This window comes from Pimephales promelas, chromosome 23 (genome assembly GCF_988280905.1).
Source record: "Pimephales promelas chromosome 23, fPimPro1.hap1.1, whole genome shotgun sequence".
NCBI classification, from domain to species: Eukaryota; Metazoa; Chordata; class Actinopteri; order Cypriniformes; family Leuciscidae; genus Pimephales; species Pimephales promelas.
The window spans coordinates 18,415,696-18,441,664 of record NC_142791.1 but is presented as its reverse complement, the minus strand read 5'-3'; the positions used below and the strand labels follow the sequence as shown (position 1 = coordinate 18,441,664).

The following is a 25,969-nucleotide window of genomic DNA, read 5'->3' as shown; positions in this document are numbered from 1 at the left end:
TGGATGGCGCCTTGATTGGCTGACACCGCTGTCGGTATATGAATGACTGTATGAATGGGTGAATGTGAGGCAAAATGTAAAGTGCTTTGGTGGCCATTGGGTCCGTCTGTGAAAGCGCTATATAAATGCAGTCCATTTACCATTTATGCAAAACCTTTCATATTCAAATGCATTCGATTCTTTTTATTGATGTCTTTAATTTGTTTCTTTTATTTTATGAATCTTAAACATATTTTTTGTATTAATTCTAGATCCTTTTTATGCCTTATGTTACATGATTAATCTTTTACATGTTATTGATTGCTTGAATTATTTATATATATTCTTCTTGTGCAAATCTAAGATATTTTGTGTGTCTTCTGTAAGATCAAGTGTGTTTATTTCCCTTCAGAATTAATAATGTGAAGTACATTGGTATCAAAATATATGTGTTTGTTTCTGTAGATATGAGATGACTGCAGATCTGTGCTTTTCTCCTTACGGTCTTCAAGCTGTCACACGATTACCCGCCAGACCCACTGGACACGTCCAGTTTCGAGCTCTGCAAGAGAAGCTCGAGACTCTTTCCCTTCTGTTTCAGAGACACTGCACATCTTTAGCTTCAGAAGACTCCTTACATTCTGCAAATATATTCTTCTTTCTCTATACTCTGATATTCAACTTCATCTGATTCAATACTTTGGATATTACAGGTTTTCTCGATTGCTAATACTATAACTGATTCAGTGTGCACAATTTACCAAACCATTCATTTAGTTCTATAAAAACAACCTTTTTATCACATTTCACTTGTTTTCACACATGTTCCAATTTTCTCAATGTTTTCAATAAAACTACACCAAAATGCCCTCATTTTGCCTCAGGTTTAACCATGTTCTCATTCAGAAAACAAAAACTTCATATAATTACCTCAGGTGTCACACTATGAACTTGCATAACATTATAGCAAAAAGGATGACACCAATCTGAATCTCAGGATATTATAATTAGGGAGATTTTGTGCTCTGGAAAATTAATTCTAGAGAGGAAGAGGAGGGAAAAGGAGAAATGAAGGGACGGGGTCAAAGGTAATTTGTTCCTGATGAAACACAAAGCACCATAGTTGACCATGCTCTTCTGCAGGAATGACCATGAGGGAAGTTGGTCTACAGGGTTTACACTACTTACACATACAGTTTATGGACAGTACACAGTATCAGTGAACTTCCACTCTTCTATGTACAGTAAATACTGTAGCACATGTAGGACACCCTCAAACTCATAATTGTCACACTGAGTTGTACTTCTTACATTTCTGATGGATTTCTGGAGAATATCGGCATGACCGACACTTGGATATTCTGGATGGCTGTCCCACCAGGAGCAGCGTTACTCCAGCATGCACTCTTACAGTGTTTGTGGTCTTTGAGGTCTATACTTCTGTATGTTCTCCAGACGAGGCCAAGACAAACGTCCTTGTCCCCGTTCACGAATGTGGTGAAGCTCCATCAGTGAACATCTTTTAATCGCATTAGTAATTAAAAGGATTCAAGGGAGGAGGGAGAAGGAGAAGCACAATTGTCTAAATCAGAACCCAAGGAAGATATAATACAGATTTGACACGTAAAAAGATGGCTTTGATCCTTGTTTCTATTCTGCCGTTATTCATGTAAAAGATTGATATTTCAGCTCACTCACCATTGCAGTTCTTCAGAGGCTCATCAGGGAACTATTCAAAACAACCTTTATTTCTATGCCCACTGCTTTCTCACACACTTTAAAACCCTTTTTATTTCTTAATGTTAACCATGTCATGACATTCAAAAGTCATTCAATCAAAAACACACACAATATTTCTGAACAGACAAGACTAAAATAATGACAATTCAAACGGTGACATTGAATGTTTTTTATTGTCGCGCTCAGACAGAGCATGGTTTCGGTTGTTTTCTGGATGGATTCTTGCTTGACATCAACACTTCACCTCAGTGATGGCGAACAGTGACAGGAGCATCTGTAGAGATGTTACCCAGGAGGCCAGCCCAGCTGCCGGCCACCCAGCACGTGGATGTGCATGTGGTACACGGACTGGCCCCCGTCGGGCCCCTCGTTGAGCACCAGCCGGTATCCCTGGGTTAAGCCCTCCTGATCTGCACACTTCTTAGCCACCAGCATCAGGTGTCCCAGCAACTGCAGAGGACCACATCACACACACACACACACACACACGGTCTGCTCAGGTGGCACACGTTTCAAAAAGGGTCACTTAATTAAAAATAAATAAACCTAAGACATGAGTTACAAAGATAGACCATAATACAACCTTAAAAACTGCATAATTATGAAGAGAATCTTCAATCTGCCAATCAGAGAATCACAGGAAATAGCTGTAACTGCCAATCCCATCTTCTATATGTGAATATTTACAGGTAAAAAAAAAACTGTCTCCCATCTAGTGGTGAAATTGTATTTTGCATTCAAATGAACTGTGCAATTACAATAACCTTTATGTGCCAAGAAGCTACGACGTCTTACAATAGCACTTCACTGAGTTTATCTACTGTTGTGCCTCCCTATATAATGAATTACACAACCAAGCAATGAAAAAAAGGTTGTAATTTAGACCATAACATTGAATTCCCTGTCGAGAAGCAGGACTTCAGCGTCCCTTTCAAAGTCTTTCACCTTCATTAGCTCTACCCACCTGAGAAAAGCTATCCCGAATATTTACCCTCCTTTTTTAAATTCACTGGTCACGTTTAATTTATTTATTTTTGTCTGGTCCACTATCTTTGTGGGGGCTCTCCATAAACGTAATGGTTTTTATACAGTACTACAAACTGTATATTCTCTCCCCTTACACTAACCAGACCCCTAAACCTACCCATCACACACACACACTAACCCCTAAACTACCCATCAGAAAAAAAAAAAAAAAAAAAAAAAACATAATTTAGTATGTTTATTAACCCCTTTCTCTCATGGGGAACCACTGGACCTAGGGTGACCACCCGTCCCGCTTTGCGTTGAATTGCACAGCATTTTCACCTCTTGTCCCGCACGTCGCATATTGAGGAAATGTCCCGCATTTTCATCAGTCTATTAGTTTTTAATATCATATTAAGAAAACGTGCGTGCATTCTTTTGCCTTTTTAAGAAAGCATTCTACTTATTACTTTTGCTGCATAGTTTGCAGCGCTTCGTCATAAGTACAAATACAACAGCTGTGTTTTAGCTATACACTATCCAATGGTTGAAAAGAAAGGAGTAAACACGGTCACTCGTTGGTTGTGACGGCTGTCAATCAAAATGTGGACCGGTGATTCGTTTCATATATGTTCCCTGTCGGAAAACAAATGGATAATTAGGTAAATTAAAATTTTAATTTAACGGAATTTATCTGCTGTTGTTTAACCTGCAGTGGTTGTTTTAATTCACATCCTTTCTAAAAATATGAACGTTTTTGGTTTTTTTTTTTAAAGGGAACCCCGACTAGTGAGGCATGTTGGCCTTTTAAGATTAACGTGGGCGTCAGCTATAAAAAGGTGATACAAAAACACTCCAAATGTTTTTGATTTTATTAAAAAAAGTCGAAAATCCATTCACTGGTAGGCCGCCATAGTTATTTACACCTCAATGCATTCTGGGTAGTGAGTGTAATGGTTGTAGTTGGTTGAGCCTGTAGCTGCTTCGTTTAATGTTTTTTCTACGTACCGACTAGCTAGATAAGTTTTGACAGTAGTGAGATGACCACGTCTGCCGTTCAGCCATCTCAGTTTGAACCGGAGCGCACCATAGGCTTAAATCAAGAGAATAACACGGTGTCTGTGCGGCAACTGCTTGCCAGTGCCAAGCGAGAACGACCGCGTTTGCTGTAAAGAGATCAGTATTCAGTAACGTTATAGTCTAAGATTTAAGATTTTAACATGTAGCCTAGTGCAAGGCCATTCGGTGCAATGGTAATTATTAACATTGTAACTTAAAGGGTCATGAAACCCCAAACCAAATTTTCTGAGATTATAACAGAGGTATGCGTGTTGAACACCATTGAAGACAATGTTAGCATCTGTTAGATTTAATAATAAGGTTAAAATGGTTAAATTTGAAGTTTTCCGCTTTTTTCGTCTTCCGGGTTTAAAATCTTCATCGGAGCGGGTGACGTGGCCATGCACTGCACAGTGCGTTGATGACTCATCGCTGTCTCATTATTATTAATGAGACTGAGTTTTCTTATCCAATGAGAAGACACGGCCTCTTAATTATTCATGACACCACGTGGATCTTTCCAACGACAGACATGTTAAAACTATCGCGTAGTAGATGAGAGAGGCAATCATGGGAGGCAAGTATTTATTTTCATGGTGCAAAGTCCAAGTGCGTTGAATATGTTCCCCGCGATATTGCCAGGGCTAGACTCTAACTCTGGACGGTTGGTTTGCCATCAACCACGGACACATCTAAACGTGATCTAAACTATAGTGTGCCGCGAACATTTTCGCGAGAGAGCTGCGACAAGTGGAGAATGGAAGTTGCGTCTTGCGAGTGATGCGGTATCCCGAGGACTTTCTATCCCTTCAGAGGTGTGTGTGTGTGTGTGTGTGTGTCTAAAATGAGAATTCATCCACCTCCGCAGAGCCATCCTTATTATGAGGGTTCAGAGGGCACGTAGACTATACACGAAATGATTTTTTTTAACGGAAAATTAATATTTTTTTCTGAAATGTGTTTATAATGTCTATACCCAGCAAGCAATAGCCCTCATTTCACCATCTAGGTTAAATATAGACCCGATATAGTCCGGCTATGTGTAACCCACTTCTAGCCAAAATAACATTGAATCATGGCTAAATATATTTTTTTCCAAAATAACTTGCAAAATGTATTATATTCCATCATGTAAGCAAAGTCAACTGTGATTACAAGGTGTTTGGTTTGATTTCTTTGACATTTTCTATGTGTAGGCTGTGTGTAGACGCGATCTAGCTCATATAGTCTGCCCGGCTATTTATAGCCCACTTCTAGTCGAAACTAATTAATTGTCGTTTTAATGAATTGTTGGGCAGGCAACGCATGAGATGGTTGATATCCCATCATGTTCTTATTGGTAAACATATCTACAAGGTGCCAGTGTCATATCATTACATGGTCGACCTGTAGTCACGATCATCTGAATTGGATGGGCATAATGTACAGTCTGCTTTTAGCCCACCAGCGAAATCGAGGCAATCAGTGGTCTACGTTTAACAGCTTGGCTAGCCCTGATTTAGACCAGCGATTAGTCTTAAAATTGTTTACTTGTTTTTCACCCACGCAGCTTCATGTTTGCTGTCACAGTCACACATTAATAAAAAATCTACGGTTCTCTTACGAGAGGTTCTCTCGTATTGCGTAAGCTAGCTTACGCTACGGGAAAGATTCATCTTTGCTGAGAAGTTGAAGCCAAAAAATTATTCCATAATTTTGTAATCATTGTCAACGCAGTCTCTTCTGAGGCAGACCATGAGCGGGCTAGCTAGCGGCTCATTGGTTCGCTCAGAGAGAATGCACGAACCTATGGGAGAGCGGCGCTGAGTCCGCGGCCAATGAGCGGACGGCGCTCGCTCACTGCGTCACAACCCGCCAAAAGGGGCGTGGCTACAGTGTATAAAGGTCGCTCTCCCAGCTCGTTCGTTGATTCTTTTTCATTCAGCGAGCTACACGCATCCGCTGTCCTGGAAAGAAGCCGCCGTCGTCGAGAAGGCACCTTCTAGCGAGCTCCGGAGTCTGAGGAAGCCGGCCGTCTGCCACCTTCAGCCGCCCAGCAAGCTAGCACCATCCGACGCATATCCTTTTTACTATTCCATATTCCTAAAAGAGCGCGTCTTTTTAAAGATGCCTCGTATTTCCTGCGGCTCATGCCGCTCTCCACTCGATGAAGGAGACCGCCACCCCATCTGCGCTCTCTGTCTCGGAGTGGAACATGCAGAGCTCGCCCTCGCCAACGGAGGATGCGACCACTGCGAGGACCTGCCGCTGTCATCCCTGCGGGCTCGACTACAGGCGGTCAAAACCGCTCCAGCGCCGCCTCTCACTTCGCCGCGGAAGAAGAAACGCCGCTCCCAGAGGCCGCCGGAGCCCCCTGCGGATCCATGTGGGCCGCCGCCCACCGACCGCTCTCCCTCTCCGCCCCTGCCGGACTTACAGTTGCCGCCGAGTGGCCGCTCTGTCGCCTCCGATGACACCGCGGATGAGAAGGACTCTTGTTCGCTGCACGCTTCTGACAGCGAGGATTGGTCGTCAATCGGCTCATCGACGAGAGAGTCTGCGGGGACCCGCGCCGGCATCGAAGAGGAACTAACGCGCCTCCTTTCACAGGCCGTTAGCCGCCTGGGTCTCGAGTGGTCTCCTCCCCCTGAGCAACCACCGAACCGCATGGATGGGAAGTTCCTGCACCGCCGCCCGGCCCCCGCCTGCAGCCGGGCTGCACCATTCCTGCCTGAGCTTCACAACGAGCTCACGAAATCCTGGAATGCTCCTCTTTCGGCTCGTAATCGCTCCGATGTGTCCGCTTCGCTGCGCTCAGTGGACGGAGCCGCCGAGAAGGGTTATACTGCCATGCCGCCCGTCGAGGACTCGGTCGCCGCTCATCTCTGCCCGCCCTCTGCTAGATGGCGGTCTTCTCATACGCTTCCCTCTAAAGCGTGCAGAGCGACCTCTAACTTCCATGCCCGCGCCTATTCCGCCGCCGGTCAGGCCGCTTCAGCGCTGCATTCGATGTCTGTCCTCCAGGTGCTCCAGAGCGACATCTTGTGCGAAATGGCGAGCAGCGGGAGGCACCCGCCCGTCCTTTCGGATCTGAGAAGCGCTACGGATCTTTCCCTTCGCGCCACTAAAGCCGCCGCACAAGCCCTGGGGAGATGCATGGCCGCCCTCTGTGTCGCCGAGAGACACTTATGGCTCACGCTTACCGACATGGGAGAGTCAGAACGCGCCGTGTTCCTTAGACGCGCCTATTTCTCCTACCGGGCTCTTCGGATCTGCCGTCACGGGCATCGTTGACCGCTTCTCCGGGGTACAGAAAGCGACTCAGGCCATGAACTTGTTCCTGCCCCGCCGCTCGAGCTCTTCGACGGGCCGCTCTCACGAGCCGCCTGCCAGAACCCCACAGCAGCGCCCGCCTCAGCAAGCTCAGCAGCCCCAGCGTAGACAGGGCGGCCGCCCTCGCTCTCGCTCAGACAGCCGCCGCAGACAGCCTCCTCACCGGGGGCCTCGACCCAAGATCGCGCTGAAGCCCGATCAACAGAAGTCTGCCTAGCACAGCTGAGAAAAAGACGGCTTTCTCCCGCTGCGGCCGGACCGCCGTCAAAGCTTCGCCCACTGTTAGTCCCCGTCTCACCGCTGACTGCAGTAGTGTTTACCGCCACAAACAAGCCGGTTTCCCTGCCCGCTTGCGAGCGACTAAAAGCCGTTTTCACGGCTACCCAGAGAGTTCACAAAAAGAGCATAAAAGCCTCAAGTGTAAAAAATGTGCCCACAAGCATGTGCTCACGTACACACACAAGCACTTTATGCCCAGGGTCTCTCACAGAGCCCATTCTCACGGAGCGTGCACTATCCGCTCCAGTAGCAGAGAACATAAGCACGCCCACGAGCCCGTGCGCGTCCCCCCTCTGCCCGCTCTGTCACACGGCCCATAAACTCCTCTCTGAGTGTAAGTCCCGTTGCCACACACACTCTAAGCGCGCCCACACACAGTGTCCAGCCCGCTATGTGCAGCAATCAGGGCGAAATCGCCATTCAACCGCTAGCCGCATGCTACGAAGCGTGGGAAGCCATCCCCGGCATCTCCCCGTGGGTTTTAAGCATAATAAAGAATGGGTATCGATTACAGTTTCGTCGCCGCCCGCCACGCTCGCGCGTGCGGCTCGAATCCACTGTCAGCCCGGCTGCTATGAACACGCTTGACCGAGTCGGGGTTTTACGGCCGTTATTTTCTGGTTCCCAAGAAAGACGGCAGCCTCAGGCCGATCTTAGATCTCAGGGCTTTGAACAAAGCGCTCATGAAGAGACCGTTCAAAATGCTCACAGTCAGGAAACTCCTCGCGCACGTCCGCCAGGGGGACTGGTTCATCTCTCTAGACCTGAAAGACGCCTATTTTCAGATCCAGATAAACCCTCATCACAGGCCATTCCTACGTTTTGCCTTCGAGGGCCAAGTTTACCAGTATGCCGTTCTCCCGTTCGGCCTATCCTTAGCACCCCGTACGTTCACGAAGTGCATGGATACAGCGCTCGCCCCCCTGCGAAGTCAGGTGCTGCGCATACTGAATTATCTGGACGACTGGCTGATTCTAGCAGATTCCCAGACGGAGCTGCTGTCGCACCGCACAGTTCTCCTCAACCATCTGGAAGCGCTGGGACTCTCTGTCAACTGGACAAAGAGCTCTCTCCAGCCCAGTCAAACTATTTCGTTCCTTGGAATAGATTTGAACTCTATCACTATGACGGCTTGCTTATCCACACAGCGCGCGCGCCGTGTTCAGCGCCTAGCCGCCTCGTTTCAGATGGGTACCCATACATCCCTGAAATCGCTTCAGAGGATGCTGGGTCATATGGCTTCAGCCTCCGCTGTGCTACAGCTGGGTCTACTGCACATGCGCCCCTTCAACTCTGGTTAAAGAGCCGCGTATCCCACCACGAGTGGACGACGGGCCGCCAGATGATCAAGATTACTCAGACATGTATCACTGCACTGCAGCCATGGTCAGTAAGCGAGTGGTTTCAGAGGGGCGTTACCATGGGGACTTTTTCTCGCCGGAAAGTTATCTCGACAGACGCATCCAACTCGGGTTGGGGAGCGGTTTGCGAGGGCTCACCGGCCGCCGGCCAGTGGTCGAGCCACGAGAGTTCCCTACACATAAACTGTCTGGAAATGATCGTGGTCGAGAACGCGCTGCTGTGTTTCCTCCCGTGCATACACGGTCACCATGTCCTGATTCGCTCCGACAATATGGCCGTGGTATCATACATCAACCGTCAGGGCGGCGTCAGATCCAAGAATCTCTTTCATCTGACACGCCGCATCCTATTGTGGTCCCAGAGTCACCTGCTCTCGCTCAGAGCGACGCACGTACCGGGCCATCTGAACGACGGTCCAGACAGGCTGTCCAGGAACCTGGTCTCCCCCGGAGAATGGTCCCTGCACTCTCAAACAGTTTGCAAACGCTGTGGCGCCTATTCGGCAGAGCGGAGATAGATCTTTTCGCGTCAGAAGAGAACGCTCACTGCCCAATATTCTTTTCAAAGAGCGAGGACGCGCTAGCCCAGGATTGGCCCCGCCGCCCGCTCTATGCTTTTCCCCCGATTTCTCTGCTACCGCAGGTCATTCAGAGAATCAGGGACTCACGCCACTCGGTGCTCCTCATAGCCCCGCGCTGGGAGAATCAGATTTAATTCCCATAGCTAACGCGGCTGTCACAGACAGCCCCGTGGCCCATTCCAATCAGAGCAGATCTCCTCACTCAAGCCCGCGGCTCGATCTGGCATCCCCATCCACAGCGCTGGGCGCTTCATACATGGGTGACCAACGACTACGCGTCGAATTGCCAGAAGGGGTTCTGAACACGATCAAACACGCCAGAGCGGATTCTACCAGAAAGCTCTATGCTGCAAAATGGTCTGTGTTCTCCAAATGGTGCACCGACAAAAATTTGGACCCACGGACGTGCGAGGTTTCGTCTTTGCTAGTGTTCCTTCAGGAGATGCTGGATAAGGGCAGGTCCCCATCCACTCTTAAGGTTTACGTGGCAGCCGTCGCGGCGTTCGTTGAACCCCGGCGCGCCCAGTCTCTGGGCAAAGACGAGCTAATCATCCGCTTCCTCAGGGGAGCCAGAAGGATGAACCCCCCTCGCCCCCCTACGGTGCCGGTCTGGGATCTTTCTATAGTTCTAGAAGCTCTGAAAGCCCCACCGTTTGAACCACTTGAGTCCGTGGAGCTAAAATGCCTCTCGTTAAAAACCGTTCTTCTGACGGCACTCGCCTCAGTAAAACGTGTGGGGGACATTCACGCGCTGTCTTCGAGCGCCGCGTGCCTAGAGTTTGGACCGAATGACTCCATAGTCATTCTAAAACCTAGACACGGTTATGTTCCAAAAGCGATTGGTACCCCTTTCAGGGCACAAGTGATCTCTCTATCGGCGCTGCCTGCATCCGATAGCGAACGGTCAGCCTCTGCCCGGTTCGGGCTCTCAGAGTGTACACTACACGCGTTGCCGCGTTCAGACGCTCGGAGCAGCTGTTTGTGTCGTTCGGTGGCCGCACCAAGGGACTAGCCGCCTCGAAACAGACCCTATCCAGGTGGATAGTAGACGCGATTGCCTCTGCTTATGCCGCTAAAGACCTGCCTTGCCCTCTGGGCATCAGGGCTCATTCCACCAGAGGCATGGCCTCATCGTGGGCATGGTCCTGCGGGATTTCCATTCACGACATTTGTGTGGCTGTGGGATGGGCCTCCCCCTCCACTTTTGTCAGATTTTATAACTTGGAAGTTCCAGCCTTACAGGCTAAAATTCTGGCGGTCTAGTACTCACAGCCCTCCTATAGAAGCCGCACTATCGGGAGTTCCATCACAACCGGCTCACCCCTTGTGTTCCCCTATGTGCTTATGCATTAGCCTACACATCACGGCCCGGTTCGCCGGCCGCCTTTGGGCGTTTTTGCACTAGATGATAACGGCCGCTATGCTGGCCGCCTTATTATCTTCATCCACTTATAGATTCCCCCGGTGTTTTCCCCCTGGGATGCTTAGTGGTTACTTAGCGCGCACGGCGTTGACCAGGTGTTCCCGTAGCGTAAGCTAGCTTACGCAATACGAGAGAACCTCTCGTAAGAGAACGAATCGGTTACCTAACGTAACCTCGGTTCTCTCTAGATGAGGGAACGAGTATTGCGTTCCCGGCCGTGCTTGCGCCACTAGCGTTTCGCTTCATGCTACAGAATCAACGAACGAGCTGGGAGAGCGACCTTTATACACTGTAGCCACGCCCCTTTTGGCGGGCTGTGACGCAGTGAGCGAGCGCCGTCCGCTCATTGGCCGCGGACTCAGCGCCGCTCTCCCATAGGTTCGTGCATTCTCTCTGAGCGAACCAATGAGCCGCTAGCTAGCTCGCTCATGGTCTGCCTCAGAAGAGGCTGCGTTGACAATGATTACAAAATTATGGAATAATTTTTTGGCTTCAACTTCTCAGCAAAGATGAATCTTTCCCGTAGCGTAAGCTAGCTTACGCAATAATCGTTCCCTCATCTAGAGAGAACCGAGGTTACGTTAGGTAACCGATTCGTTTTATTTGACTGTCTTTCATTTTAAATTAAATAAAAATGCAATTACATTTCTCAACCGCTAGATGGCAACAGCCCTACTGAGACATGACTGCTGACAACACATCACCGGTCACGCGATCGACGACCATTTTCAAATATTTTAAAAAAGGCACTGGCAGAGCATTGCATGCATTCAGCTGACGGTCGACGACAACAGGTAAAATACATTCCCACTTTTGCCTTGTAAGCATCTGTGTTTTCATTTTGACGTGTTAATTTTTTAGATAAATTATTTGTTATCACGTTGTTGGAATCGTGACATTTTAGCGGGTAACAGTGTATCATGGTACATGCATGTGTAACTTAGGCCTAACGTTACTGAATCCAAAGCTGTAAACATAAGACACATGCAACCTATTATAAAGTGTTATGAAAGCCACAATTATATTTGACTCTTCTCTTTTCTTTAGATCATTGTGATATGAAAATAGCATTTCCTCACTAAATCTCTCATCTTTGACAAAGTCCATCATTGATATAAATTATAAAATTAAATTTGTCTGAACATTGGCTTGTTTGAGAGTATAAGCTAATAGAGTAGAATAATGTTTGTTATTGTACAAGCACAATAAGATGAGGTTTCATTCAAAATGCCCTTATTAATTCAAGTTTGAAACTTTCAAATTAATTTTGTAATACAGCATAAAAATACAAATGATTGGCTATATAAAATAAGCATATCTAAAAAGTATCCGGCAGTATATCAATAATGCAAATAGCTCAGATGTGCATTAAAACCTAAACAGAACACACACAAAAACGTACAGGTACTTTCAACAATGCTTTTCTTGTGCTAATTATTTTATTCTTATTTGGCAGATGCTGTGATGACCAACTTCCCAGCAGCAACCGAGTTTTCTATTTTATTATCTTAAGTTGTTCATGTTAAAATAATTTTATATTTTTAATTTTAATATTTGGTTTGGTAATTTTTATGTTTTGAAGTTACGTAATGTTGTTCTTTTGCTAAATAAAGCCTTTTATGTATATATTTTTGGATGGCTTGTCATTTATGAGAACCTGTTATATTTGAGTGAAAAGAATCTTTTAGCCATTTTGTTGTCTATTATGTATATGTAGTCGTTTAATAGTTGTCTAAGTGATGACTAGTCTATTCTTGGGCTACATTTAGACGTCTATTAGATTTTCACTGACAGCCCAAATTTAGCCTTGTTTTAGCCTAGACCCATATGCACTGTCTATTAGACGTATAAATGTAGTCGTTCAATAGCCGTCTGTTGACTATAGTCTATTCTTGGGCTATGGTTAGACGTCTATTCTTGGGCTATGGTTAGACGTCTATTAGATTTTCACTGACAGCCCAAATTTTGCCTTGATTTAGCCTAGACGTCTGGGCTATGTTTTGACGGCTATTAGACGTCTTTTAGATGCAAAATTGATTGCTGGGGTACCACACCACTTTTTGGGTACCCTTCCGTTGGGGTACCTAGCACAGTGAAAGGGTACTAAAAGGTGGAGCTAGACTCACTGCAGAACGCTGATTGGTGGAGTATCGTCTTGTGCTGCAAGGACAGCATACAGTTGAAATATAATACTATTGTTATTGTGTCACGAAATGTATTTTTAAGAGTTTTTCAGGCGAGAAAGTAGTTTTTAAAGCTCAAATGTGTGGTTTATTTATAGATTTATGATAATTTGACTGAGATCCATTCCAAGCGATCACCGGACGCTCGCGTCGCCCGTCAATATAATCAATGGGCTATGCGTTGCCTGAACCACATCTTTGTGCTTTAGAATGTTTAAAATGTATTGAAATGAAATCGAAAAGAAGCAGAGTGGTGTTTTATAACAAATTTCGATTTATTGTTGCCTAAAATGAACAAACCGGAGTTGCATAGCCAGAGCGAGTGCCGCGTTCAAGAACGCGCTGTTCCATTAACAGAATTACTGGACTCGCGTCCTCGGGATCATTCTCCTGAGTCGGACTTTGCGTTGGCTTCTTGGAAACGCCTAATGCCAGCGCTTGTTTCTAGTGACAAGATCTGCTGTCTGTCATCCATTGTTGTTTACTTTTTTTTCTTTCTTTTTTTTTCTTTGCATTTCAATGAACATACAGAATCAATGCCATGGGGTAAATACAATTGAGAATACAATTACATGTTATAAAGCCAGGAGAGTAACATGTAACTTACACAATGAGAAAGTTTTAAGAGCTTTGGAGTTTCTGGATGTACTGAGAGTTTCTAGGTAGGATTTAAGTTCTTTACAAAAAATAAAAAAGTAGGGCTTAGCCCATTGTTGTTTACTTTGTTGCTTTCTTCGCGCGAAAATGACGTCGAGCGCTTATTTCCAGCAAACCACGCCCATCAAGTAAGGGTACTGTTGACGGTGGAAACGCAAGCCTGATCATGGTGTACCCGACCCGTACTGTACCGTACCCCTCAGTGGAAACGAGCCATAATTGTCCCACATTTGGTTTGTTTGATGGTGGTCACCCTAACTGGACCACAGTCACCACAATTTAGATATCAGAACCTGTAAACACAACACACAAAGTTTAACACTGACCTCTTTATCTGCGTCCTCTACTTTGGAGATCTGAGTGATGGGCTTTCTGGGGACCACCAGTATGTGAGTGGGAGCCTGAGGGGCCACATCATGGAAGGCGATGCACTGTTCATTCATTACACAGACAGAGAGAAAGATAGATTAACAGTGCGTATTATTCATTTAACAACTGGGTGTATTGAATAAATAAGTGTAAAAGTAGTATAACGGCCGTGCAACTGAAAGCGTTCACGTTATTTTGCAGCGGGGTCTCCGTTAATCGCTGTTCAATGTGCAGAACCATTATAGTTCACTTACAAGTGCAGAACATGTGAACTAGCACTGAAATCTGGCACATTGCCAAATATTGAGCACAAAATATCACATTTTACTGATGCAAACTTATATCTTAATTGAACTGTCAGCAGAACTCGAAATGGTTTTGCAAACGCGTCTTTAACTTTGATGAGCCACTCGATGAGTATGATCGAGTCTGAAGCGCATTGGAACGCTGCAGAGCAGGCGCAGTATCGCTATCGCTGTAAAAACAGCAAAGATCGCACCTGATCGTCTTCATAAATTATGTTGGCAGGAATCTCTTTACGGATGATTTTGCCAAATATCGTGTCTCCTCCTGGCTGCGCGGTCTGCGCCCGCGACACCTCATCCGCCATGACGATAACAGATCTGCTGCCTTCTGCGCCTGCCTGCCTGGTCCTGCACGCTGTCACCCTGCAGCTGCGCGCAGTGCGCATGCGCGGCGCGCACACAGTTGGTTGGTTCAACGCAGCGCCTGCTGACGATCGGCTACATGATTGGACAGCTCAAATTTTCATAATAAAGGCGCTATCCCGAGAAACATATTTTATAGTTTCCTTTCATTTGTTCTATAAGTCTTTGTCTATACGTGCTACTCATAATAACAAAACCCAATTAAACTGAGAAGTTTTGGAATTTTAATATTCTATTATTGCAATCTTGCTGCAAAAATGAGCATTGATCTGTTTTTTTTTTAAAGCGCAGAAATAAACCGAATTTCAGTCTAAAGCTCAATCCAAATCTAAAAACTACATAATAAAGCAAGGTGTAATAAAATACAAAATATATCTATTTATTCATTTTACCCGTCTTGTCAGCTTTTAACTTGACAAGACGCCATTGTTTGACTTCCGTGTTGTTATTCGTATCACTGCTGACATGTCTGACAAATTTGCTCTGGTGTTTTGTTTATTGGGAGGATTTTGCTTCATTTCATGGAAACACTCATTAATTGGTAACACGTTATCATGATTATCATTATTCTGGCTATAATTATTTTGTTTGTTGAAGTAGAAAACCTTGAGTTACATGATGATGTCTCTCACTTTAGCAGAACAAAAACAAATGGCTCCAACATCACCATTAAAATTTCAACTTGTAATCGATACAAAATTTAATAGATGATTATTTAGATTATTTAGATATCTTTTCAATGTTTGAACATGTACGAAGTCCCAGCAAGGGAATTAGGAATCCCAGTTTTGTGAAATTAGCTGTGTTAATATTGCTGCAGTTGTAAAGTGAGCCATGAATGCTGATAGCTGTGTGTGTGTGTGTGTGTGTTTTACAGGTGTTACACATGCTCTAACAGCTGTTTGATGTGTGTTACAGATGCTCTGACTGACAGCTGTTTGATGTGTGTGTTACAGGTGTCACCGATGCGCTTAAGCTGGCTGGACGTGGGATCATATTCCTGGGCATCTGCACATGGCTGATTTACATGTTACCGAGGCTGAAATATTTCTTCTTCCCAGTATGTCAAGAACTCCCAGAGAGTATGAACATTTTTATTATTGTTTAATTGTGTAGTTTTGTATTTGGTGTAAGTGTAATGGCTTATTTGTAATGTAATGCTTTCAATATGCATGTCATGTAAAATGATGCATGTAATGGGTTTGCCATCTTGCAGGCCCACTGCAAGACTCCGACAGACTGGCACAAGAGGAAGCTAGAAGAATTCAACAACATCAACACAATGACAAGGTTCAACACAACCTCTCTGCCTTTAAAAGATAAGAAATGTTCCACTGTAGGTCAGTCAATATGTTATGAATATATTCTAACAAGAAATATGCTGTTTCTCATTTCATAAAGATGACTGATTACTCTGAAAGAGTGTTAAAGCCGAGACAGAACTCGTTGCTCCAGCGGAAAACAGAGCGTCACCATAGTATGGCAGGAGAGGCCTGGAGACTGACCCAGGGGTTTCCAGTCGGGGTGAGATAACTCAAACTCATTATCACTAGCGCCACATGCAGCAGGACGCAAAATGTGTTATTCTGTTGTTTTTTTTTAACAATTAAAAATAAGTCAAATCACCTTTATTTCTGTAGCGCATTAAACAATACAGACTATAGAATCAGTTGTACAGGTTTAAACAGTAAAATAAATGATCAATGATGCAAACAGAGCTCTAAAAAGACAATATTGTCATTAATCAGCTGAAGTCAGTTCAGTGATGATTCAGTTCTGTTCAATAACTGTGTAAAGATCATCAATTATGAAATGAGTTCAATTCGCCATAAAGCAGCTCTGCAGAAAACATAGTGTCGTCATTCAGTTGAGAAGTTAGAGATGAGTTTGATCAGGGCTAGAGGTCGTCTCACCAGGGCAGTGGATCTTGAGGGCCAGAGCTGATATAATCAGTACAATTGATGATTTTAGCAACACAATCTTAGCATCTTTTCTTGACACAATAATGTGTAAGTGTACTGAATCCAGGAGTTATCTTCATTACAAAGTGATTAAACTAAATTAATAGTACTTTTTAGTAGCAGTAATGTTGGTTATGCACAACAAACTTAAAACAGGTCTCATCACTTCCTGTTCAGGTCTTTTGTATGTGCTTCGTTTAGAGCCGTTTTACAGAAGATGCCTTCAAAAGAGCTTCCAAAGATACAAATTGATATCTGAAGGTTTCACTAACATTTAGATATTTAAATTGAATTAAATAGCAAACAATAACTAGCAATTTAGCATTACCTTAATCTGATCTCTCCATCAGTTGATACCGCTGTTAACACTTTCCCAGATGAGCGGATGTGATGAGATCTGCTTTCCTGTTTGTTTATGTGGTGTTCATAAAGCCTATTAATAGCAATGAGGGCTGACTACAAATAAGGCATTTCTATCATGGCGTTGTTAACCGAAACACTGTTGGTTCCAGTAGGAGTCAGTCTGAGTCTGAGAGAGGATGTTTAATCCTGACCTGTCCCAGTTCAACACACCTCAGCCAATCAAGGTCTCACTAAGCATACCAGTTGATTGGACATCTCTGATTTACGATGATTGACCATCGCAAAATACAATATTACAATAAAACTTGCATACAACTAAGGAATTAGTGATCAGTTGGAACAAATGTGAAAACCAATTACAATTGCAACCCTTGACACTCAATGGATAGAAATAGTCAATAGTTTTAAATACTCGGGAACATTCATAGATAGTAACTTGAGTTTTGCTGTAAATGTAGATTATGTTTTTAAAAAGGCAATGCAGAGATTGCATCTTATTCACAGGCTAAAAACTTTGGTGTGAGCAAAAATACTTTAGAGATGGTTTTAGAGAAGAATCTTGTAGAGAGTAATATGTCTTTTACTGTGCCTGTGTAGTATGGAGTTCTGACTGTTAAAGAGCCCCTATCATAGCATTTAAAATGTTGCTATTTTTGTTTTAGGAGTTCACAAAAACAGTTTAACGTGCATGCAAGGATAAAAAACACTTTATTTGTCTTATAATATGCATTTATTTTTAACTGATTTGCTCAACGACTCCCAAATGATTCGTTCGACGATTCATTTTCCCAAACACCTCCTTTGAGTGACGCGAATCTGCGGCGATTGGTCAAATGACCCAGTCAGTTGTTATTGGTAAACCGTAGGCAGAGACTGTCGGCAACAGAACGCCCATAAACAGGATTATCCACAAGTTTCCTACGCCCCATGAGGCCTTGCGTCAAAAGTGGGCGCGACTTCCGGTTGGAAGTAAACAAAGCGCGATTTGACATACTTCACACTCGTTCATTCAACAGTTGACAGTCATTCAAGTTATAGCGATCCAAACTAGCTAACGATGTGAGAACACAACCTCAACGAAATTCAAAAGGGTGAAATAACAGTACCTTTACCCTCCGCAGTAGTTGATTATAATACTAGTATTATAATAACATTATTAATAATCAATACTCATCAAGGCATTATGACAGACAGTTGTGTGAGCTGACAAACAATTAAAATAAAAAATACACACTTATTCATTGTGCTTTGGAGTTTAATTAAAATTATAAATGAATGTGCTACTTGAATACATTAACTGACACATTTGGTATTCTGTCAACACAGGCTTTGATCCTGAGTTTAGGTGTAACATCAGTAGCGAACAGCCAATCACATGCTGATAGAGTTTATAGAACTTAAACAAATGTACACAGGAAGATTCGTCGTCTTTTGGGAGGTGATGGAAACTACAGTCGTTGGCAGGAACAGTGATGGGCTCTTGCAGGATCACTCTGATTTTGTTTTCAGCTTATGTTCAAAACACTCACATTTAAGCCACTGAATTAGTTTAGTCCGGTTATACATACAACCGCGAACAGCACATGTTGTCCCTGAGCTCCGTAACGACATCTCTCATAAAGATTTGCGTCTTTAAATAGTAAAATAATTCTCCGAAAAACAGCTAGCCTCTTCGCTAACTAACACACAAAATACCATTGGAATGCTACTTCCGCCGCCTCACCGGAAGTTTCACCCACTTTATTTTTTACAGGAGCGCCCCTCGGAAACTTGTGGATAGCTTGTCAAGTGTTAAAATTGTATATAGTGTTTGAACAAACGTGTCAGGAAAAGTGCACTTTCCACACGGTCCCTTACTCGAGCAAGCTTTCCCGGCGAAACTCACATTACGGCGGCTTTTGAGGGGCAGGTGCTTATTATATAGAGCAAAGTCATATTTAGCTAAGTCGTTTAGGAGGTAATTGCCATTTTTCAATGAATGTCTGGTGAATATCAAAAACAAATCTAACTTTACCCCGCTTAGAAGCTGCGCGGAGTATACACAACACACACAACACAATATAACTATTTTGTGCATGCTACAGAAAACATAACAGCAAACATTAGGGACTTTAAGCAACAGCCTCTGGTGGAACGGCAACGGCATTCTGGTGTTCTATTGCACATGCGCGACATTAACTGCTACTTCTTGACGTTCTACTGTAACCGTCTACTACGGGAGAACAGCTAATTTGTCGTAGTCGTTACTACGTGACAGATTAAGACAGTTAGTGTTATGTTTTATGGTATGTGGCATTGAAATCGTTTCTGTATATCATTAAGTGCTAAAATCAACCCTTCTCTTTCTTTTTAAAATCACTTTCTTTTTGTATTTTGTCTGATGATTAAATTATTCCCTATGCCGTCCTCTTTACTGTTGCTTAGTGATTTTTGCGCTCTTTAGCTACGGCAGTTAACTGTTTATTTCCGGCTGCCGTCGCCGTTCTATCAGCAGCTGTTGTTTAAAGTCCCTATTATTAATATTACTTACAGATTGTGATTCGGAGGAGGACAAACCTGATCCATATATACTGTGTACTGAGCCCTCCTTCAGGAACAACCGGCTTGCGAATCCACATTTGAATTCATTTATTTTTTTTGAATGATTCGTCATTAAAATGATGAAAACACAAGGTTCGGGCTGTACTGTTGTGGTATCGTTGATATGAGCTCTGACCACTGATTCTTCACATGCTCGTCCCTGGGCAATGGAAACAAGAGGCTGACCTGTCTTTTCAATGTAGAACACAGCGTCTTCTCGACATGATGCGATTCAGCTGAAGTATTTGAATGTGTTCTAGACGTCACTTCAAGTCTGCGCGCGCAGTTTTTGGGAGCGGCCAAAGACCTGTCTACGTCACGATGTAACAGCTAATGACTCGTTTCAAAAACAATTCATTTCATAGACTCAGAGTCGACTCTCACTTTTGAAAGACAATAACTTTATATACGGTGCACTTTCAGATATAAATCTTTGCAGGATGTTTTCATTCCCTTAGAGTTATATTCCACACCATATGAACAGGCATTTTCAAAAATCTATGATAGGGGCTCTTTAAATCAAAGCAGAAATTGTCTAGGGTGGTTAGGGCGCAATTGTAGGTGAGACACAAAGACAACTGTATGAGATATATTTATTAAAAGTCAAACAAAAAGCATGGGTAATTATAGAGGATTCTTCTCTTCATCCCTTATATTCTAACTTTCAGGAAGGAGACAGTTTAGACAACCTAGGGTGAGTAAAAATGTGTACCAGATGTCATTTGTGCCAACTGCTATTCCAACTTTAAATGTTAAGAAGATATTAATATGATTAGGGGTGGATATGTAGGCTATGCATAGGTTTACTGTTTTATTTTATGTATATTTTTCTTTTTGTGTTGGTGTCCCTGTGTGTGGTGTATTAGTGAAGCCAAAGACAAATTTCCACTTGTGGACAATAAAGAAACTAAACCAAACTACTAATGCTTAGTTGGGGACATTTAATTTAATGGTCAACAATATTATTGATCTGCATTGACATTATTATATGAGAGCTGAACTGAGCTGGACGATGACATCACGGTATTCTCCAGAGTGGCAGTGTGTAAATATATAACTAAATAACTTTTTTACTACAGAAATGAACCACAACTGAAATATATTAACTAAATTAATAACTTTTTTACTACAGAAATGAACCACAACTGAATTTACTTAAGCTGGACAGTGACGATATTTTTACGATGCTGCATTATTTTCCTGTTATCTCTGTAAAGCTGTTGAAACAATGTGTTGTAAAATATAAGTAAATATAAAATATGCAATATAATAAAGGTGCCTTGACTTGACTGAGAGTACTTGTAACTAGAGCCAGACCGATATATCGGCCGACCGATATTAGGCATTTTCCAAACTATCGGTATCGGCAGTTATAATGGCCGATAAATGAATATTTCAAAAATAAAATAAAAACGGATGAAACACACTTGAACCATGTCATGAGTGTTGGAGTTGTTTAGTTTGTCCACCAGAGGGCACTCTACACCGTTCCTGTTGGCAACACTCGTTGAATTGGTCACAATATATACATTGCTTGAATAACAATTAAAAGAACATCCCCATCAGTTCTCTTAACTCAAATAAGTATGACAAAATTTGTGACTATCATGTCCAGTTTAAAATAAATAAATAAATAAATAAATAACATATCGGCCGATATATCGGAATATCGGATTTTAAAACCCAAAAATATTTGTATCGGTATCGGCCTTCAACATCCTTTATCGGTCGGGCTCTACTTGTAACTGCATCTTGTGGTTCAGGGGGCGGAGGATCAGGTTTGTCCTGATGTGGCTGTAGACGAGAGTGCTAACCAGGGAGCGAGGAGGAGACGCACGCTGCTGCAGACTGTGACTCCAGATCCTGCGCGAACAAACGCCACACACGCGCTCAAGCAGAAGAAGGTGGGAAGCACTGCACTGTACTCTGTGAATGATGCTCTAAAGGAGCTCTCAAGCACAGGTGTAGATGCAGGGAGGACTTTCAGAAACTTACAAGGGCCTATGTGGAAGACATGTGTTTTTGGTAACACTTTACAATAAGGTTAATTAATTAACATTAGTTAAAGGATTAGTTCACTTTTGAAAAAACTTTTGCTGATAATTTACTCACCCCCATGTCATCCAAGATGTCCATGTCTTTCTTTCCTCAGTCGAAAAGAAATTTAGGTTTTTGATGAAAACATTCCAGGATTTTTCTCCATATAATGGACTTACATGGGAACCGGACGGTTCAAGGTCCAAACGACAGTTAATAACAGTTTCAGATGAAGCTTCAAATGTCTTTAAACGACACCAGACGATGAATAAGGGTCTTATCATGCGAAACGATCGGTTATTTCAAAACTTATTCCAAAAATGTAACTTTTCTAAGGACAAATGCTAGCCTTGCTCTATTCTGTGAGGCGCGTTTGCAACGTCACGTATTACGTAATTACGTTCAAAAGGTCACGGGCGACGTAGCCGAAAGTACAGAGTAGGGGTGTCACGATTTCGATATTAAATCGAAATCGATCGAAATTAATTCAATGGTATCGAAATCGAAATAAAAAATGGTATCGTCGATACTGCCACGCCCCATGTCGCGTCCGTGATGGAAAGTTCGGATCGTTTTACTGACTCTATTGTGCAATCTCGTTCATCAAAATTAACTAAACTTTTTTTCTAGTCATTTCAGGGGCTTTAAATGTTATACTATTAACATGCAAATTCCCCGAACATTAAGAAGATGTACATATTGAATGCAGTGAAAAATAATTTACAGAGAACATTTACCTTCCGAGTCTTTTGTTCATTTGTCGCGTGACAGAGGCAATGAACAGATCGTTTATGATGAATGACTCATTCATGATGAACGACTCATCACAGTGCGGAAAACAAAACACCCGTTGAAAGGCTGCGAGTTCTCTAACTGACACATATGGCAACTGCAGATATAGAAGACCCATCAACGGAACTTGCGCGTCCGCGCCGCGTCGAGATAAAAACATCTCAACTTTTCAGAATACCGCAAGCGCACCATACGCACACAATAGGTCATGTGACAAGAACCAACTGAAGCGCAACCGCCCTGGCGCTATGCAAAATGAAGAATGCGGCGCGCCCAGCGTTTTCTACGCGTTTTTAGGCGCTATATGTGAATCCGGCACAACTATGGTGATACCCTAATTGTACAACAATGTAAAGGAGAAAGTTATTGAAGGTCTGAGAAGTGCACATTTAGTGGCCTTGACTACAGATTGCTGGACCTCCAGAGCAACACAGAGCTTCATGACTGTCACAGCACATTATACTGGGAAATGGTAGTGGAATGGAAGTTGGACAGACAAAATGTAACCATCCCTGTGACAACTGATAATAGCAGCTCTAAACAAAACAACATATCCCTCTTTAGGAAGAACATAAAATAATGAAAAATACAGTCATCATTCTCAGGGGATAAAAAGTAGTTATTTGTGTAGTATATGTTTTTTTTTATAACAGAATATAACTGTTCGGAAATAGTTTAAGATGCTTAATTATTCAGAGAAGACTAGTGTGGAGTCTATGGACATTGCTGTTTTATTGCTTTTGTTTGTTTTGTTGTGATTGTGAACATAAAGGTCATCTTCTGAGAAGACTGCAGTTACAAAAGCAAAGTAACCTGCCATTTAGTTTCTCTTAAGTTTCCAATTGACTTAATAAAGTTATTGTTACATTTATGATGTTACTTGTTTTTGTTATATTTTAAATTTGGCAATGGTGTAGTGTACATTGTGAACAAATTTATATTGCATAATGCATAAATGTGTAGTCTAAAAATTGCATAGCAATCTGCGCTTTACATTTTTTTTTTAAATCGAGAATCGAATCGAATCGTGACCTTAGAATCAATAACTTAATCGAATCGAGGATTTGGAGAATCGTGACACCCCTAGTACAGAGTCAGTGTTTACAAGTTGAACGCATAGGTTGAACGTGCAAACTAGCTCAAACACCGTTTACAAAAAAAGGAATTAAAAGGAAAAACAACATTGTCGGACGATTTTGATTCTGTACTTCCGGCTACGTCGCCCGTGACCTTTTGAACGTAATCACGTATTACGTGACGTTACAAACGCGCCTCAGAGAATATAGCAAGGCTAGTATTTGTCCTTAGAAAAGTTACATTTTTGGAATAAGTTTTGAAATAACCGATCGTTTCGCATGATAAGACCCTTATTCATCGTCTGGTGTCGTTTAAAGACATTTGAAGCTTCATCTGAAACTGTTATTAACTGTCTTTTGGACCTTGAACCATCCGGTTCCCATTGAAGTCCATTATATGGAGAAAAATCCTGGAATGTTTTCATCAAAAACCTAAATTTCTTTTCGACTGAGGAAAGAAAGACATGGACATCTTGGATGACATGGGGGTGAGTAAATTATCAGCAAAAGTTTTTTCAAAAGTGAACTAATCCTTTAAAGCTACAATATGTTCTCACCACTAGGGGTCGCTAACCTCTTACAATAACAAAGGTGTAGGTTGATGACACAGTGATAAGCAGAATGATGGGACTTAATGTTTATGGATGAATACACTGATGTTGTTATCATGACTGATGTGAGTTAATGAGAGAAAGATCTCACGCACCACACGCGTGTCTTGCAGATATAAAGGAATAAGGACATTTAATCCTACCAAACTACACGTACTACACTACAACTACACTAGAAGTGCTGAATTACTCACACGGGACAGTTTATTAGACAAATTAAACTTAAGATCAATTCTGTTTCACTTGGTCTACACTGTCACACTAAACCGTGAAACATTTAGGATAATGTAAGTACACAATTTACAGAAATATGTAACACTGTGCAAGTGGTTTTTGGATATTTTGATCTAAAATTCTTACATATTGTACTTTTAACTTCATTAGTTAGCATGAACTAATAATGACCTTCACTTATACAGCATTTATTAATGTTAATTTCAACATTTACTAATACTTTATTACAAACGTGTCAGCATTAGTTAATGCACTGTGAACTAACATTTATTTGTATTAATAACAAAGATTAACAAATACAGCAACAAATGCATTATGGTTAGTTCATGTTACAATTATTTTAACTAATGAACCTTATTGTAAACAATGTTTTCTTTCCATTAAAGGTCATAGTTTTGCCGGACGAGCCGCCAGAGGACGCTGAGGGGGTGAGTGGACCAGAACCTGATCCTGAGATACAGCATGATATCCGGCACTTCCTCCTGTGAGTGCGTGTTTTTACAGTTAAATCTCTGCAGGTTGTAAGAATAGCTGTAAGATGTCCCAGCAGAAGAACCATACACCGGCGATTCCTCAAAACCTGGAGCTCGACGGTGAGTCCTCCCTCATTCCTGCCGTCTGCTTTGACTAGATGACACGGTGACATTCCCTTCTCCTGATCATTAGATCCTCCTGGACTGGATGATGAAGTCCGGCTATCCTCCCACTCTCTACGCGCTATGCTCGTCCTTCCCGAGGGAACGCCTGCGCACGGCTGAGGGCCTGAGCCTGGAGGAGGCTGGGATCCTCACACACACAGTTTTGCACGTGGAGGAGATCGAACCGGCGCTCCCCTAACAGCACTCGGCTGCTCAAACACTGTACGTGACTGGGTGGATGTGGTCACATCGGGCACCAGCCAACGGGACCTGAGATGCATTTCATTGTAACTCTTGTATAGTTCGTTAATGTTCAAGAACATGTTCAGTGGGTCAAAAAGGGACTATTGTGTAGCTGATTTTGTGCTTCCAATGGTGTATGGATGAATCTTACTTTTTCTATGAGTAATCCTGCCCAGATACTGTTTATTAAATCAGCAAAACAAGGCCAATGAAACAAATGCTACCTTGCTATATAAACACATTATTTTTAAACAACTCATCACCCCCCTTTCCCCATCTCGTCAAATCCGCTCTGGACAGGCCAATCTCCTTCAGCCTGTGAGGACAAGGCTTCGTACTATGGGTGATCGAGCTTTCTGTTCAGTCGCGCCTACTCTCTGGAATGCTCTCCCTGTCCAACTAAGGGTCACTCGGACTGTTGACTCTTTTAAAAAAGGCCTTAAAACCCATCTTTTTTGAAAAGCCTTTTATGGCTAACAGTGCTTTTATTTCATTTATTTTATCTTTTTTTTAATGTTCCTGTTTTTATGTGTAGCACTTTGAGGTCATTAAATTGATGTAAAGTGCGTTACAAATAAAATATATTATTATTTTCTTCATGGATTTCATGGGTAGTTTTCATACTAACTGCAGATTCTTAAGCTTGTCTTGTTTTATCTAGTATCTGAATGTTCATATACTAAAAAGTTTGAGGTTCATACAATTTTGACTATGTTTGATCAAATAAATGCAGGTGTGCATAAGTGACTTTTCCAAAAACATGAAATGTTTTTCTTCGTAATCTTTCTCCAAAATGTATTAACTTGCCCAACTCTGAGACAACCTTTGCTTTGTTTGGCTTATGTCACAAGACTATT

General features: G+C 42.8%; 2 protein-coding genes across 3 annotated transcripts; one reads left to right on the top strand and one right to left on the bottom strand.

Moving 5' to 3' along the window:
• Nucleotides 1-1,873: 1,873 nt before the first annotated feature.
• hint1 (histidine triad nucleotide binding protein 1) lies at nt 1,874-14,571 on the bottom strand. Its single transcript, XM_039675534.2, has 3 exons — nt 14,409-14,571; nt 13,867-13,971; nt 1,874-2,169 (listed from the first exon to the last, which is right to left on the bottom strand). The coding sequence occupies exons 1-3, from the start codon at nt 14,517-14,519 to the stop codon at nt 2,005-2,007; spliced, it is 381 nt and encodes a 126-aa protein (XP_039531468.2). The 5' UTR covers nt 14,520-14,571; the 3' UTR covers nt 1,874-2,004.
• A 405-nt stretch (nt 14,572-14,976) lies between these two features.
• On the top strand, nt 14,977-25,715 carry ubxn8 (UBX domain protein 8). 2 transcript variants are annotated; one of them, XM_039676135.2, is made up of 8 exons: nt 14,977-15,118; nt 15,534-15,659; nt 15,794-15,867; nt 15,979-16,101; nt 21,245-21,385; nt 24,618-24,659; nt 24,750-24,824; nt 24,898-25,715. In XM_039676135.2, exons 1-8 carry the CDS (start codon nt 15,043-15,045, stop codon nt 25,066-25,068), a joined length of 828 nt encoding a protein of 275 aa, XP_039532069.2. In that variant the 5' UTR covers nt 14,977-15,042; the 3' UTR covers nt 25,069-25,715. The 2 variants fall into 2 exon arrangements, with proteins under 2 accessions (XP_039532069.2, XP_039532071.2); XM_039676137.2 differs by having other exon boundaries at nt 14,996-15,118; nt 15,534-15,637.
• Nucleotides 25,716-25,969: the final 254 nt, after the last annotated feature.

Bases quoted from the DNA above. Each gene is read 5' to 3' on its own strand.
- ubxn8 (XM_039676135.2), top strand. From the start codon at position 15,043: ATGTCTGACAAATTTGCTCTGGTGTTTTGTTTATTGGGAGGATTTTGC. The intron at 16,102-21,244 runs GTGAGATAACTC...CTTGTGGTTCAG, and splicing joins CCCAGGGGTTTCCAGTCGGG to GGGGCGGAGGATCAGGTTTG. The intron at 24,660-24,749 runs GTGAGTGGACCA...AAATCTCTGCAG, and splicing joins CGCCAGAGGACGCTGAGGGG to GTTGTAAGAATAGCTGTAAG.
- hint1 (XM_039675534.2), bottom strand. From the start codon at position 14,519: ATGGCGGATGAGGTGTCGCGGGCGCAGACCGCGCAGCCAGGAGGAGAC. The intron at 13,972-14,408 runs GTGCGATCTTTG...ATGAATGAACAG, and splicing joins TAATTTATGAAGACGATCAG to TGCATCGCCTTCCATGATGT. The intron at 2,170-13,866 runs GTCAGTGTTAAA...GGTCCTCTGCAG, and splicing joins TAGAGGACGCAGATAAAGAG to TTGCTGGGACACCTGATGCT.